The sequence below is a fragment of the Ochlerotatus camptorhynchus genome, unplaced genomic scaffold (genome assembly GCF_037179485.1).
Source record: "Ochlerotatus camptorhynchus isolate MF236.1 unplaced genomic scaffold, CSIRO-AGI_Acam_v1.1 ptg000203l, whole genome shotgun sequence".
Classification (NCBI taxonomy): Eukaryota; Metazoa; Arthropoda; class Insecta; order Diptera; family Culicidae; genus Ochlerotatus; species Ochlerotatus camptorhynchus.
This window is the reverse complement of record NW_027040693.1, coordinates 1214980-1233059: the sequence shown is the minus strand read 5'-3', so window position 1 is coordinate 1233059 and position 18080 is coordinate 1214980. Positions and strand designations below refer to the sequence as shown.

At 38.0% G+C, this 18080-nt stretch overlaps 2 protein-coding genes across 2 annotated transcripts; both read left to right on the top strand.

Moving 5' to 3' along the window:
- Positions 1 to 637: 637 nt before the first annotated feature.
- Positions 638 to 2086, top strand: LOC135702896 (odorant receptor 49b-like). The gene is made up of 6 exons (XM_065223953.1): positions 638 to 1119; positions 1175 to 1426; positions 1485 to 1584; positions 1641 to 1745; positions 1805 to 1960; positions 2027 to 2086. Exons 1-6 carry the CDS (start codon positions 638 to 640, stop codon positions 2084 to 2086), a joined length of 1155 nt encoding a protein of 384 aa, XP_065080025.1.
- A 13933-nt stretch (positions 2087 to 16019) lies between these two features.
- On the top strand, positions 16020 to 17115 carry LOC135702965 (putative odorant receptor 85e). Its single transcript, XM_065224041.1, has 6 exons — positions 16020 to 16132; positions 16189 to 16440; positions 16501 to 16600; positions 16662 to 16763; positions 16817 to 16972; positions 17041 to 17115. Exons 1-6 carry the CDS (start codon positions 16020 to 16022, stop codon positions 17113 to 17115), a joined length of 798 nt encoding a protein of 265 aa, XP_065080113.1.
- The last annotated feature ends 965 nt before the right edge of the window (positions 17116 to 18080 follow it).

Genomic DNA, 18080 nt, shown 5'->3' with positions numbered 1-18080 from the left:
CCAAAGATAGCACCAGAGCTGAGCCAAAAAGTTGAGCACGTTTCTTTGGGACCTTCTGGTCTTAGAGTTACCTCTATGGTTGTAGTGAATATCAATACAAGCAACTTTACTGATATGAAAACCCCTACCGCGATAATATCCAATCGCAGTCTACGCCACTTGAACTGGAACCAAAGGAGTCTAAATAGGAATTACTGGTATAAACGATAAATTTACGATGAGCATGAAAATAGTCTGATCCTGCTGAGTACAAATCAAATCAATATTTTAATATTTGTTCACATTTACGATAACAATTACTGCTCCATCACCCTCATTACATAGGGTGACAAATGCTATACTGTCCCACTTCTCTCCCGTTATGGTCAGTTCCCAATGAAATTGAGCCAATGTTGGAACGAAAGACCATTATGCATACCATCACCCAACGCAGAGTGTTACACAACTTTTAAACGCCGTTTAAGGGTTCTATGAGGTTGACACGGTGCATGTAAACCGTTTAATCGACCTCGCTGCAAATCATTTGATGACAGCGAGGCAGTCAATTATAGTAATTACACCGATTATGTCAAAAAAGACCATTGTCTTAAATACCGCCAACTGCAACTGCCATGAAACATTCTAGCGCACTATTGCCATGCAATCCATTATCAAATTGCTGCAGATTTTCGGCTTTTGGACCCAACCCTACCAGGGTCACAACTTGAGAAAACCCCTGTTCCACATGTCAATGTACATTATTTGGCTGCTGGGACCGGGAATCATCCACATCGTTCGACAACGGTCCAACTTTGCGAGCATCACCAGAGCCGCAATCGAGTCGATCGGATTCATCAATGGGATTCTTCTGTCAACGAATATGATCATCCATCGATCACTCCTGGAACGGACATACGGCGCTGTACGTTCTGTCATGCAATCAATTGCAAGCGATTTAAGCAAAGATGTACAATCGACGGTTAAACTTTTGGAAACATCCACCGACCTTTTCTTCAAAATATATATTGGATTTCAAGCGATAGTGGGTATTGCTTATACTTTATCCAATCCGGTTTTAACCTTAATCGACTATCTACAAATTGGGGTCTTACCTCCATTACAAGGGATCTTCGAGGCAGAGTAAGTACTATCAACATACTATAACATCGATACATTTAATAAATGTCATTTTCAGCTTCCTTTTCTTTGAGTTTTCATCCACGGTGTGGTTATGGTTGCTACTCATCGTTATCTGTGGCTTGACCATATTCGATTTGATAATAGTGCTCGTTTCAGTCAATAGTCTAAACTGGAGTTTAATACACCATGTGACTGGTTTGTTCAAGTTGGTGTGCATCAAAATTAGCCGTCTGGACGAACTCTCTGACGAGCGTGCAAGGCATAAGGAACTAGTCGACATAGTTCGACTGCAGGAGATTACGTATAGGTATTCTCCACTATTATGATATTTGTTATAAATATTGATTATATTTCATTTCCACTAGGAGTGCACGTGCTATGGAAGAAGCACTCAACGTATATTTGCTAATTCAATTTAGCACGTGCGTCATTGCTATTTGCATGACAATGATAACCCTCACCATGGTAGGTAGATAAACGGATGATTCTGTCAAATTGGTAGAACAGATTGTCTTTTGCAGGCACGTGACGATCGGGATTTGTTGATCAAAATGAGCCTCATGTTGGCATTTGTTCTCTTTCACATATTCGTATACTCAATGCTGGGAACAGAGCTCATGTTTGCTGTGAGTTCAGATTTCTTCCAATGAACCATTATGACTTCATCAACATACACCTCTTCCAGAGCACATCGGTGGCGGACGCTGTATACTGCACGAACTGGTACCAATGGTCAGTTTCCGAGCAACGCAATATACTTTTTATGCTGAGAAGATCGCAACTCATGACATCACTTACCACTGGGAAGTTTTTCGAGCTCAGTCGATCCACGTTCGGAATGGTATTTCTTTTCACTGTTATAACACTCTTGGTTTATCCAGTTATCGATATGTTTCAACACTTTCAGACTCTACAAGCAGCGATGTCACACTTTACGGTGGTAAGACAAATTTACGATTCACAATAATTGAATTTCAACACATCTATAAACGCTGGAGAAGGGCGACCACGTTAGGTATTAAAGAAGAAATCCTTATTTATCAACTTATAATCAAAATGTCAATATCGGTTGTAGTAAACGATAATTCGCAGACGTTTTCATTACCGTCACATGTAGGCAATGCCAAGGCACCTCTGATACCTTAGAACTGCCAAAAGTTTAATTTAAGTCAACACCATTCGAGCAGTTAAAATGAAGTTTACTACCACTAAGGATGAATGTATCGAGCCCAATTAAATAGAACTCTTCTCCAAACAACCCCTCATAGTTCCCAAAATGCCCATGGCAGTCATTTCGTCCGAAGCTCTTTTATCAAGTTCTTGTCTCTTCATGGAATCAATTGATTTTACCCTTAAAACCCTATGCAACTCAACTGAAGACCAAAACAATATACATCAACTCCAAAAGTTACAATGGCACTTCATACAATTTTATGGAAATCATATTAAATTCACCATAAGAATTATCTGATCTGAACTTCACTGTTTCGAGTCAAATAGTTAAGCCAAACCTAAAACTTTTAATAGTTCATGAATTTGAGGAAAATTTCCTACTAACGGGGTATTTATTGGAAAACAAGGGAAATGTAGCATTTCAATAATACAGCAGAAGCATCTTGAGCAGCATAATGAAGTTTATACTATGCATTAGTGGTTCTCAAATTTTTGTTGATTACGACCCTCGTTGAGAAATTCCATAAACTCGCAACCTACATATATTGTAGATGGTAAGAGAACAATGAACTTTTTTTAAAACTATTCTTTAATTTGTTAGGCTCGATTATCATTAAAATTTACCGAGCCGAGGTCTATCTAAATACAATAAATCATGGTTAAGATACATTGTTTTTCTTTTTCTTATTTTCAATTTGCTCTAAATAGATGGCATTAATCATCTTCTTGCTCTCCTCGATCAATGCACACTGTTATTGGTGCTGCAACGTTGCTTTCGATGAGATTTACGCTCACAATTGCGACAATTCCTCCTTTGTAGATGACACGTATTTAGTAGGATGCATGTCATATTGTTATATCTAGCAGTAATCAGTTAGATCTCACTGCTTATGTATTGCGTCCTTGCTGCTGAATCTTTGCCATCTCGATTATCGTTGAGTCCTGTTGAATAATTATAATCGGCATCTGTAGTGGAATACTCTTCTCTCTCTTTCTCTATCACTTTTCGATGTTTTTCGAATCTCTTCTCATGATTGACCGCCCACGGTTGCTGCTGCATTTACACAGAGAACCAACAGATGATGTTTGGGACTAACATTCATCCTCAATGTGTAAAAACTGAAGATTAAATATTTAGCAATACGCCGGCCGTGTCCGAATGCAGGTCAAATAGGGAATGGGAAGGAATGTGTTGACGTGATACCCGCAGTGGAGGAAACCGAGAAGTCCTCTGCGCTTCCACGAGAAATCACTGGGATGATGGATGTGGGGAATGATTTGCAGCAGGGTCGTTTTGGAAAACTAATTGTATAAAATAAGTTCACACACATGCATACGCACCACGCACTCACACACGCGCGCGCACTCATAACTATAAACTGCCCAAGTAACCATAGGCACAGCTGAATAACGACTTTATCAGTTTTTGTAAGTTCCGATGAGGCCCGCATATAGCCAAAAAGACGAAATAACGTGCCTATGGTTACTTGGGTCAACATCAAATGATAGATCCCTCGAAAAAAGAACTAAACTTATCTTTGTTTGCTTCTTCCGTCATGTTACATGGAGGAATCTTTCAAATCCCCATACTCCAGGCTTTTTACGATCCCCAGTGGCTGCACATTTCGGTAAACCTAGCGGAACTAAACAAAACATTCATAATGGCAATCCTCTGCTTCGTGCCCCACAAGCCAGCTGCTCATGCTACCCGGCAAGAGCTTTGAGTCCCATTCATTTGCACACAATTCACGTGCGTATCGGTTTTGCAATTTTCAACATTGATTTAAAAGCTTCGCGACACTATACTAGCATTACAAACATTAAATTGAAAATTGATGAATCAGCGGAAGAAAAATACGCTCCACCAAAATATTACGCAATTTGGACCAAAATAGACTACTGCGCTGAAAACAATCCCTCAAAACAAATTCGCTCCGCCCAGTATACATAAAAATAATTGTTTATAATTAATAAAGCAATAAATTTTACAATAGAATATCAAAACGACATAAAGGCAGACTAAAAGTAAATTGGTCCGCCCCTCGCACGCCGCTAGCACGCCTCTAGTGTTGGGAATCGAAAATCTTTGACATTGGTTTGTTTACACTTCTATAGCGAACAACTGGTGCAAGTTTGATCAAAGTAGTCGATCGCGTTCAGAAAAACGTCAAATGGAACTCGAAAGAAGAAAAGATATTATGCACAAACACTTGGAAAATTCGGAGTGGTCCGTTTCCAAGCTGGCTAAAGTGCTGAAGATTCAGAAAACAACAGTTTGTCGAGTGCTCAAAACCTACAAGGAAACCGTGAGTGTGGAAAGGAATCAGCGGACCTACGAAAAAACTGAACCCAGGGATTGTCAGCTGCGCAGCAAGGTGTTGAGGTGCGTTAAAGCCAACCCCGGTCCTTCGATCCGAGATGTGAGCAGAAGGTACAACGCCAACTTTCAAACAATGCGGAACATCCTTGCCGGCACATGAAGCAGAATTCCGTGGCCAAAAAGCGTGCAAGGCTTTTGTACGACCGTGTTTTGACGAAACACAAGGGTGTAGGAACCGAGACGAATAGACGAACGAAAACAAACTTTGATGACGGTAAGCTCCGATGTGCGGTATAAGAGGTGAGGAGAAAGGAAACTAGTGGACTCTTTCGTTCTCGCGTCTTCTTACGTAGCAACAGACGTGACGTCACGTCTGCTGTTGCATAAGAACTTCGTGAGAATGAAAGAGTCCACTAGTTTCCTTTCTCCTCACCTTTGTTACCGCACATCGGGTAAGCTCCACCTCAGATTAACTTTTGATCCCGTCCCTGTTTGGATGATCTGCAACATGTTTGCTTAGAGGCGTGTTGATTAACTCTGAAGTCGACATCAAAACAATCGGACATTTTGATCAGGACTTAATCCGAGGATAATACCGGTTGGAGCTACCACCATGACATTATTCACATGTTGTCATACATTGTTTAGAGATGTGAACAGATATGATTGAAACACTACAACGTTTGTTTTATAGGCTACACTGTTATGTGAACTTACAAAGCTATAGTCAAATGTGAATAAAATGAGTAAAACGAGTTAACAAAAATAAAGTGAAGATTATGCTTACATTTTGGTTGTATACGTAGTTACAACAATCTGAATGTGAAATTCATAATAAGAGAATCGAATTATACATTTGGATTAGCAGTTCTAATTGATTATAAATTATTTAGTTTATTTATGTGAAAAGTAAATACAAATTATTTGTTGATCTCAATGATGTTACTTTTACAGAAGAGGAAATAAATAATTCAGTAAGTTTAATTATATTTTATGTTCAGTGTGCTTATGAACGCACACTACACTGATAAATTAAACTATTCCCATTATGCTTGAAATTTAATTAATTTGACATTAAACTCAGTTTAATCATATCGAATGATTAAAAATTATTACTCTCTTTCTAAAAAAAAATAAGCGTCTGATATTAATCCCAGTTTAATCATGGTTGATTAGATTGTAGATTATCTTTTTTTGAATAAATTTTAATCATTTTTGATTCTATTTTAAAAAACTTTGATTTCATTTTAATCTTTTTTGATTATATATCAGTATTGAAAAAGAATAAAATTTAATACTGGGAAGATTATTTCGATTTTAATCATGCATGATTACTGCCGAAGTAATCATGGCTCGGACTCAATAAGGTGAAGCGGGAATCTGCATACTTTTTAAGCTTTTTTGATTTAATTTATCTTTGAGTGTACTGGAAGCTTTACAACAGTTATTAGACTTATCAAAACATCGAAACGCAAACTCTGACCGGATGCCGAGTTGGCTTAAACGTGTGCAAGAGGGGAAATTGAAAAGAAAGTGAACAAGAAAGCAGCTTGAGCATGTCATTCTGTAAATGATCGCTGTAAAGTAAAGTCGTGGTATTGAGAAGAGAAAAAAAATTGAAAATACGACAAAGGGCTACACTTTGATCGATGACGAAACATACGTCAAACTCGATTTAAAGCAGCTTTCCGGTCAAAAGTTTTACATCGTGACTAGACGTGGGGATGTACCGAGAAGATTCAAGTTCATGTTTGCCGTTCATCCGCAAGCATAGGGGCAAAGTCATCTTTTGGCCCGATTTCGCCAGCTGCCATTACTCCAAGTTGGTTCTGGAGTGGTATGCGCTGATTCCGTGTCCATTTCCACTATGCGGGCGCTGATGGGCTCCATCAAAAGGAAGGTTCGATATTTCGTTCAAACTGTAACCATCTAATGCTGTAACTTTGAAGTTTTAATAAAAGTACTGTAAAGCAATCATTAATGAACTTTTATAGGTCGCTTTGATGACAATCTAAAGAAACTTTGACAAGAGAAGTGATATGAGAATCAGAAGCGAAAGCACGGGGGTAGTAAACACAGGGTATGCTCAATAAATCTTGGATAGGCAAATCTTGTCACGTTTGTCTAGAACATTATTTGCTTGAAATTAAATTTAAAGGGGTAACCATAGAAAACGGTCCATATCTCCAAAACTATTAGACATAGAATATTGATATTTTATACAAAGTTGTTTTGGTGGCTACAGTTCCCCCCGGGGGCATCCCGGAGCTTCCAAGAGTGGCGAATATAGTCAATGACACATTTACAGTCTATCAAAAGCCTACCCTAATAAACGTGTACCATATACTGACGATATCTTAGATGGTGCGACCATACCACATAAAATTAGGATGATATCCTGAATTGGTGGTTAGGCGCATCTTATGGTTATTGTTTATGCGGGTATTGATCAAAAATCATGAAGAAAGTGTTGTCGCACGGTATGTTTTGAGTGATTAAAATATCTGACCGCATTCAGAACCTATTCCATGGAAATTATTCATATCGTCCGGCCTTTTTCCACAGAGATGGCGCTGTCCCGCTGATAATAAGTGATAAAAATCCCCATATAGAAATTAAGAGAACAGTGAATAATTCGCTTACGGTACATATTCAGGTCAAAATAAGTGAATGACCTCCTAAATAAATTAGTCAGAGACTTTGCCGTTCAGTTTTTTTCCCGGAAATTATTGTTAAACAAGCTACAGTTAAATAAAAATGATTTTTCCCCATACAGTTTTACCTGCTTTACTATCAGTCCCCAGGTAGCCAAAAACATTCTAATTTGAGAGAGAAAATTTGCTCTCACTAGTTCAATTTCTCAGCATGCCATGTATTTTGATGACACTCGATTTGTGATTTCCCTCTCACAGACTACACAATAGAGTACCTGACACTGCAAAACATGTCTGGTACGTTTAGATATGCATTTTGATTAACATCCAAAGTCCCTCCTTTTTTAGATATTCTGCACAAAATATACTTTTTGCCCCGCCTCATTCATAGAAATCGGCAGGAAATCCTGTGAGAGGTAAGTTATTTTTTGATGCAGAATGTGTAAAAAAGGAGGGCCGTCGGATGATAATCTAAATGCATATATAGAGACACCCGACATGTTCTGCACTGTCCTCTGTGAATAATTAACGGAAAACAGATTATGTGTAGTTTCCGATAGATGTCACCGCCAACAACAGCAGTGACATCTGATGGAAAATGAATGCAGAAGCTTGACAAAATGATTAATTGTCATATCTCTGTCTATTATAAGCCGACTTTTGTTCGTGGTGTATTATTTGCTTTGGAAATTCTTCTTCTTTCTGCATATTTACTAAAAATATCGACCGGCATCCTATAAAAAAAAAACTCATCACAAATTTACCAATTTAGAGAAGCCCTCCGGAAACCAGGTACTATATCCGGTATTCGGTGACCATGGTTATTTTCATGACTACATCTTGGAAGATTGAAAATCGAACCATATTTGACGACACTCCAAAGTTGACCACCTAGTCAAACATTTGCTTATCCTACACTGAACGAAAACATCCGCAAAATTTCGAATGATTATTGCATTGCTGAAGCCCTTTAACAATATGCTTTCGAATTTCAGATGATTGCCTTATGGTTAATTTCTTCATTAGCTAATGCGCATCCATATCACTGTCATCCAAATAAAGGATGATATTTATTTCAAAATTGGCTGTAAAGCATACAGCACTCAGAGGAAAACAATTTAAGAATAAAATTACTTCCAAATGATTTAACTTAGATTTATAATTCCGGTTGTTTACATTTCCATATTGAATAGCATTGAACAGCCATCATGGAGACAAAAATCGATTGTTGGTAGAGAAAACTTCCTCCACCACGAAAAAGACAAAGCGACGACTATGTTTCCACCTCGATCAGATCAACAAATGACATTCGATAAAATTATTTACATCATCATTTTGGATGATTTGCGTAATGAGGCTGAAACAATACCATATGCATTTCAATTTGAGATTACAATCATTGTACAGAGAGCATTACGTATTTCAACTGAGGTCCGTTTGCTTCTCGTATCAATGTTCATCATGTATTCAAAAGGAGCATCATCTGATCTCAAAACAACCGTCATCCGGATTCGCAAAAGCTTTTTTATGTTTCGATTTGAATGGTCTGAAGTTTCATTCGAACAGACGATGATGTTTTGGTACAGTGTAGTTGAAGAAGATGTGAATTGATTTAAATTATATTTATTCAACATATTAAGGTCTGCATCCACAATAATCCGAATACATCAAAACTTAAGTATTACACAAATTTCACATTATATTTCAAGTGTAGTTGTTTATTTCAGATTCATGGGATATGATTTAAAAAAATCACGAGGTCAAAACATAGTTATTCGGTATTTGCTTAAGCGCAAAGCATCCATTAGGGTTTGTACAGAGTACAAATTTGTTGGAAGTGTTTGATATCCTTGATTTCATGTTTCTTTCCAGAAAGCTTCCGCTTCATCAGATGGGCTCAGATATCTCTCGATTGGACGTAGCTCTGGACAATTTCGCACATTTGTGGTTTTTGGTACAATATTCACAAGATTTGCTTCGTACCACTTCATCACAAATTAAGCATAATTGCATGATGTCAAATCGGGCAGAACAAAGGGTTTTCTTTATGGCTTTTGATGAAGGGTAGCAATCGTTTCTGCAGGCACGCTTGGTGGTAAAATTCAAATTAAAGATTTATCCTCCTTTTTCGTTGTGCCTGTAGTAAATTTCTTGCAAAATCAGGTATTTTTTAGGATATTTCATTGCCTTCTTCGTCCTGAAATACTCAGCTGTAGCCATAGCAGAATGAAAAGCCAGCCCTGCAAGCTGTCAAATTATGTTTGTCGTTGCGATTTGTAACTGTTTTTACTTTATACGACTTCAGCCCCAAACGCTGTTTTGATTTTTGGACAAGACCAGGTGACATCCCTATTCTACGAGCCACCATTCGAACAGAGAGATTCGGGTTTTCCTTCAATATCCAATATCCTCTTCACTAAAGAGCCTGAAGCCTAAAGACGACTTTTCAAAATTGGAACAATCGATTATCTGTCGATTCCAATCGAGCAGAAGACCTTTCAAATGGATAAGATGTCGTCTCTTTATAAATTCAGAATGACAGGATCAGTTCGTCCAATATTTGTATCACTCAACCGTCAAACGTTCCGAAAATGATTTGAGCACACCGTGAGCAGTGGATTTAGATAAATTCAATGTTTTTGCAAGTTCCCGTAGTGACAAGTCAGGATTTGCATTACGTCCGTAAAAAAATCCGATCGCACCCGTGTTTTTCATTCGTCGCCATCTTGAACACTAAACATGGCATGTAAAGACCATCAATGACTCCCAGCGAAATTTTTCACACCTACGTGCAATATTTCAAAAGTTACAGGTGTCCGGATTAATGTGGATACAGACCATATTTATAAGAACTTAATATCATAGAGGAAACTCTAAGACTAGAAGGTCCCGAAGAAACGTGCTCAACTTTTTGGTCCCAAGCTAATCGATTCATCCCTCGAAACATAGGAAAATCCACTAACCCCTCATTTTATCTGTCAAACTTTCATAGCGAATCAAAACAAACAATCTGTAGTACTAGAATTCCGACTAGAATGGGGTACGTTAATCGTTTGCTTGGGACCAATAGGCTAGTCAAGTAGTGAGCCAATTTAAAACCGTTAGTTTCGCATTGATTGTTGTTAATATTCTTTATAGCGAAGGGCAACAATAGAAAAGTACCGCAAAACTAGGCGTCGCTGAACCAGTTTTGGCTTTGCTTTGATTCGCCAATAAATAGCGCATGTAGACTCGAATGACGAAGTGTTCTGAGCACGCATACCATTAAAAACACTCAACTCAAGCATAACTTTAGGTAGATCTGGAATTAAGGCGTGACAGATTTTGTAAACAATGATTCTCTCGATGATTTCTCGAAAGCCATGGCTGACCCTGGCAAATCGACATCACCATCGAGTAGGGGAAGACTTCCTCTACCCGATGGTTATGTTGGTTTGCGTGGGCGTGCCTTGAATTCCTAGAAATCAACGAGAGAAGTCATTGTTTACAGAAGCTGTTACGCCCTAATTCCAGCTCTATCTAGAACTATTCAAATCGACTTATCTGATTTTGTAAACAATCACTTCAATCGACGATGTGTGGCAACTGCAAGCTCACTCACAGAAACTAACAACACCAGCTGGTAGGGTAAATATTCCCCTACCTGATGATGGTGTTCCCTAATAAAAATAACCATAAAAGAGAGCTTAACGACGTGTTCGGGGTATCATCCAAATCATCTGTGGGATAGTTTACCCATTCGGGATGCAGTTCGTTTATGGTATTTGTTTATTAGGGTTTGTTTGCGTGAGTGAGCTTGCAGTTAATACACATCGTCGATTGAAGTGATTGCATACAAAAGTAGATACGTCGATTTGAATAGTTACGCTTGAACTATACGACGCTGATGTCATATTTGTCGTAAGGACTGTTTATTAAAGAAAGTGGACACTTGTTTATCAATGGTTTAGGGTTAAATGGTGAATTTTCGCTCAGTGTGTAAAAACATTGTTTGTTTTGGCAACACACATGAAAAATAAAAAATAAAAGTGAGAAATTTCGAACGATGGGTCGGATCAGCTTGTCGTTTCGAGAATTGGCAAAAAGCGTGAAGTGCAGTAAATCTACAGTGTTCAAGATTGTTAAGAAGATTGGAGAAACGTGTTCTCTTGAAGATTTACCGAAATCTGGGCACAAAAAGGGGCATCGGACCAGAAAAAGGAGCTGGCTGCAGTATGCATTTCCAATCGCATAAACCGTGTTCCGCTCGTGAAATTGCCAAAAAATTGGACATTAGCGTCTGTGCAGAATATCAAAAAACGTAACAATATCAGAACCTACAATAAGCAAAAAAACACCCGAAAGGACAGATTCATAGAAAGGTTCTTCAAAAATACGGTCACGGAACTTGTATGACGTTCTCCTTCAAAAGCCGAACCGGTGCATTTTTAAGGACGACGAGACGTACGTCAAATTGGATACCAGTACACCTCCCAGGCTGCAATTTTTCAACGCTGAGCAGAGGACAGATGTGCCTGATGATGTGGGATGAATCCGAACCGAAAAATTTGGAAAAAAGGTTTTGGTGTGGTAAGCCATTTGCTCCTGTGGCTTGAAGAGTTCTTCGTATTTCATAACGGGCACAATCAATGGTGAAAATTACAGAAAAGAATGCATCAAGAAACGGCTTCTACCTATCTACCGAAAGCATACGGATCCTTCATTGTTTTGGCCGGATCTGGCATCTGCTCACTATGCTTCTGCTACGTTAGAGATGCTCAAGAAGAAAAAAGTCGATCTTGTCGAAAAATTCCAAAATCCCTCAAACTGCCCTGAACTACGTCCTATCGAAAGATACTGGGCAGTAATTAAACGGTATCTTAAGAAAGATTGAAGTGAAGCAAGTTCTGTTGACTGCTTCAAGAAAATTTCGTCTGCAGCACAACAAAAAGTTAAGAATAAAGTTGTGCAAAATTTAATTGGAGGTATCAAGAGAAAAGTCCCAGCGTTCTTCAGAAATGATATAAATAAATAAATAAACTTTCAAACTCACTTGAAATCGGTCATATGTAGGGGAATTTACGTATTCTCGGCAACCTAAGCAGCGACCTTCTTTCTATAGCCTTTTTCTCTAAGGAACGCACACATATGCAGTATTGGTTTGTTTACAATCTATTGCTGCCAGCTGCTCTAACAATTTCAGTCGAAAGAATTGTCAAAAACTGTTTTGAAACGCTTTTGCAAAGCTCCAATCTTCTCTAGTGAGAGCGAGTATTGTCGGCAACCAGTTTTTCTTCGGCAACCGTTCCATTTGAACTGCATGTAAATCTGCTGTTCTATTATCGGCAACTCGAAATCAGCTACAATTTGTAGTGCGTGTGTTTCATTTTAAGAAAACCTTGCTAGATTGCTTTTTCTCAGTGGTAAAAATATAGTCAAATTGAAGAATAAAGAATCGTTTGCATGCATTCAGCGAAGTGTTTTCGTAAGAAAATCCAGTGAAAATAGTGTTTCAATTTGGGTTGCCGAAAATAGTCTGTCATGCCGAAGCCGTTCCCCTATGTTGATTTTTATTTATATAAAGTAAACATACGAATGTGTTCGAAAATAAATATTTTCCTTTGAGAAACAGGTTACATTCATTAATGAACAGTTCTTATTGAAATAAGTGTTGCCATACTCAAAACTTATCGAGCAACCCCCGTATAATAAACTCCAGGAAAAATCTGCGAACTTCAGGGACATTTGGAAAGCTCTACGAGCTTCAGGAAAACTCTACGATGAAGTTTCGTGAACTGCAAGGAAGCTATGCAAATTTCAGTAGATATCTAAGAACTTCAAAGAATTGGAGAAGATCAATGAACTTCAGAGTAGTTCTACAAGCTTCAGGAAAATTCTGCAAACTTCAAAGATGTTTTTCAAACTTCAGGAAAATACTTCGATCTTCGGAGAAGTTCTACAAACTTCAGGAAAATTCTGCAAATTTCCGGAACGTTTTACAAGCATCAGGTAAGTTCAATGTTCTCCTGGTAAGTTCTATGACCTTCGAGAGAGTTCTGCTAACTTCAGCAAATATCTATTAACTTCCATGAAGCCAGGAAAGCTACAAAACTAAGAAAAGTTCTTCAAATGTCTGGATAGTTTTGTTTCTACGAGCTGCAGGTAAAATATCATAGCATCTGGGAAGTACTATGACCTTGCCGAATTCAGAGACGTTCTGCACATTTCAAAGAAGTTCTAAGAACACCTGGAAAGTTTAAAGAACTTTATCGAAATTCTACGAAAGGAAAAATTTATGTAAATGGATTTTAATTTGAATGTAGCTTCTATGAGCTGTCTGGGCATTGGTGGTGTGATAAGGGCATCGTCACAATGAAATAATAGGGGTGGGCGCAAACATTAGAGTTCACCACCTAAAACAATATCCTGAGTGGCTTTGGCTTTGAATAGATAGATTTTTGAAACCTTGACAGGTGGTTAATCAACTATTTATTGGTTTATCAGTATAGGTTTGAACTATATTTGCAGAGCCGGTATGAAATTTTAAAAATTTAATTAAGTAATTTTAGTGGTTTATTCAACTTATTTATAGTGAACGGATTTTAGTAAAATAAGCAGCATATGAAAGATCATTATTATGAATACAAATGAGCGAAATTTAAAAAAGTTTGTATCATCGCGTTTCAAGAAAATTTGGTTTTGTGTTTTAAGAAGTTGTGCGTTTTTCTAACATAGCTCTAACTTCTTACACATTCATTTAAATAAGCCCAACACTATTCCAATTACCGATAAATGTTTGATGAGCCAGCAACCAAAAATTCAGAAATCTATCTTAATAAATTGTGCTCATACAGCTGTTTATATAAAATTGAAGGGCAGCTGTACACTCAATTTTGAGATACACTGAATAATTGAAAATTGCATACGACTTAAGAACCGTTCAAGCCATTTAATAGACATGGGAATCTAAACATATTGCAGCTAGCAATCGTCCAGTGCACGTCAATTAAGAGTAGGTACATGTTCTGTACATGGCAATTAAATTCACGTCCGTTTAATATCTTATGATCACATGATATACTCCTAGAGAATACTTCATGTGTCGTAGGAACCTTTAATCAAGCGCACATTTTTATCAGTTTAGGTACAATGTATTCAAAACACCACCATTATTATAATAAAATTTCAGGATTTTAACACACACTTTGGATATCATATCGTTTGTTCCAAATGCATGTAACAAGATGCAACTCATATAGCTGAAACTGAATTTAGGAGGAAGTTTATAGAATCCACAAATGGCCGCTATTTTGTTGTTTTTGATATGCCACTTCGAATTTTTGATGAAACGAATCTCAGAAGCTATAAATATTTCGTACAGCAACTTGTAATCAAATGTATGCTGCAGTGCAGCAAAAGAGTGATTATAGTTTCGCACACGAAATCCTTATAGTTTCAAAGATTCGTGCCATCAAAAATTCGAAGAGGTCAGGCAAAATATTAAAAATCGTGGCCATTTGTGGATTCTATCAACGTTCACCTTAAAGCAAATCAAAAGTAATCATTCATAAACTCGTTTTGCAGGGAAACAACTTCCTTATACTTTTAGCACAAATCCATAAGAATTAGAAACTAATTCTAAATGATTTCTAGCCCCGACACATATCTAAAGGCTAGACAGCATGCGGCGAACATAAAAATAAATCTAAACGCATTAAGATACACAATGCTGTAATATTTTGAATATAAAGGGTGATTCAGAATAACTGTCACCGATTTCACAAATATGCAATTCTTAATGGGTAAAATGGGTATATATTCAAGTATTTTTGTTTTAAAGTGTGTACAAATATCAGCTTGTATTTTATAGTAGCTTTTGAAATTTCATTGGTTTTCGATTTCAAGCAGCCATGGACGTTAAAATGGAGCATGTCATAAATCTGTATAAATTCGTGTGCTATCTTTTAGAAACTGAAATCTCTTCGAACGAATGGAACATTTATTTTTCGCGTCATTATACAGGTGAAAAGGAACCATGCGTCGCCGTTATGGCCATTTTTAAAACTGACAGTTATTCCGTATCACCCTGTAGGTTAACAATCTCGATCTATGTAGCATTCAACAAGCCCGCATATATGTAACGAGCTCAATTGCGTTTGCAACTTTTGAAATGATGGACATTAATTGTCAACTAACGAACTTATCAGTGGAAATTCACCCCTAATTGGACGGATACTTTCCCATTCCCCTCATTAACCAAATCGTCACCGGTGCAGACATTTCCATTCGATCGTGTTAGCTGTTCCTGAATGGACCTATTGTATTTCTTACAAAACCTGTTTCAACCTTCTACCAACGCAACGATGGCACCAACCAATCAGAAGGACACGTTTCCTCTCATGTCATTTACCGTGAAGTGGTGTAAACTCTGTGGTCTGTGGTTTGACGAAAACAACCGTCAGCTTGCCTGGAAACCATCATTAGTTTTATTTTGCATGATTGTTTGGTACATTATACCTTCCGCAGCATTCATCACGGGTTCAACGGGGTCATCATTCATCGTTTTAATGAAACCAATTTTGGAACTGTTTGCCATACTGATGTTTGTTTTTCGAATTTTGAATCATTTGCTGCATTTGGAGACGATTTGCAAGTGTTATTTGGATTTGCAACAAGCATTTGACCAATTTGGAGGAATTCTTCATGAAGACGTCAGAAGCGTTTTGCGGCATGCCGAGCGATCAACGCAATACCTCGCTAAGATTTACTTCTGTATGGTCTACTTCCAAGCTTCTACGTATGGTTGGGTTCCCTTAATCACTACAACCTTCAGATATTCAATCGGTAAAGAACCGCTTGAGCTGCCATCCACCGTGCTGGAAGCTAAGTAGTTATTCCGTTTGCTAAATTTTTACAAAACGTGTAACGGTCTCATTTTTCAAGTTTCATTATCTTCGATCAATTTGCCAATTTTTGGGTTTGGTTACCCACGATGTTTACATCGGTTATGGTCCAGTACTGCATGCTTACACTGATGTCATCGAATGAGTGCTTGTTTTGGAATCTTCTGCATCACGTGTCCTGTCTATTCAAAATAGTTCGGATGGAGATTGCTCGCCTCAACGACTACAAGGATCCTGTGGCGTTCAAGGAACAGCTCGCCGTCATCGCTGAAGTTCACGAGGTGTGCTTCAGGTATGGAACTGCTGTGATTTCATCGATCATATTCCTCCTAACTGCCAATCGATCTTTCAGAAGTGCTCGCCGACTGGAAAGTGTTTTAAGTCCGGTAATGGCTTTGCTGTATTGTTCGTGCATATTTCAAACATGCTACCTCATGTTCATTGTCAGTGTGGTATGATTCTGGCACTGCATTCGATCGATCGTCTAATGCATGAGATGATTTTGAATTTCAGATAGATGACCTGTTCCTACTAGCATCGATGGTTTTCCTACTGCAGTATACTGTCTTTTTGATATTTGCTTTCTCGATGCTGGGAACGGAACTAATGGAAGAGGTATGTATTAAACGTGTTGCCATGGTTTACTGACGCTGAAGAATGCCTTTCAGAGTGCATCGATTTCCACTGCGATTTACAACACACAATGGTACGAGCGGGCGGCTGCCGAACGCCGCCTATTGCTGTTTATGCAAATGAGGTCCAATCGGGTGGTGGCAATTAGTGCTGCAAAATTTTTCTATCTCACCCGATCGACATTCGGAAGGGTAGGGTTTTATCGTTGAGGTAATTACGAATGTGACCATTTAATTGTTTCCAATTGATTACATGACAGGCCATGAGGACGGCGTTCTCATTCTTCACAATCATGCAACAGTTCTACGAGGAAAATGGAGTCGGAAATCATTGATTGCAGTTCATGCTCTGAAGAAACGGTTCGTTTCAGTTGATGGATTTATTGACTAATTGACGTTGAAATTACTGTCTCATGACAGCTATTAGGATAGTTCTCAATTCAATAACTAATAACCCTAGCTCACTTTATGATTACGCAACACTGAGACTACTATGAACACAAAGAATATTACAAATTGATTCTATTGCTTACTATAACTGCTATGTTTCTCTAAATATATATTGCCAATAATGAGAAAAGTAGCATTTGGCGTCAGATTATCAGTTTTGATAGCATGATGTGGCTGTCAGTTGCATTGAATTATTTTTCCTGAAACAGCAATATAACGTTTAATTGATTGCAAACCTTTAACACTCCGAATACGATGCCTCCGAAAAACGTGTAATAGCAAGTTTGAAATAGCATAACATAGCCATTTTTTGACTAATTATTAAAAAAAAAATACATAGTACATAGTCTAGAATTCCTAGGTTCTGTAGATTATTTTGATTGTAAAAAGATTAAAAATAGGGTTGTCTACTTTATTGAAAAGCGAAAAGAGCCGTTACACGTTTTTTTTTTAAAGTAGTGTTTATGGGTTTTGCAAGTGGCCTAAGATCCATAAATTAGATTAATGTGCACATCGGAACATCCGTGAAATTGGTCAATCCACGAAATTGATCCTAGAGCTCCGCGGTTTTTTCGAAAACATTAGGAGCTGTGATATAAAAACAGTTAGCTGGCGAGACGGCGATGTTACCATCTCAGGCGTGCTGTGGCATATGCTGACAGCAACGTTCAACTTCATGTGCGAAAAAAAAACATCACGATGGTGATAAGTGGCATGCTGTGTTATCATGGTGGAGAACTTGGTGAGAATGTTCCATTACAACTATGTTTTTTGATTTGCTGTTTTTTTTTTTAAATATTAGGTATCGACGTTTCCCTTCTGGTTGCCCCGTTCAACCTCTTGTTTTTTC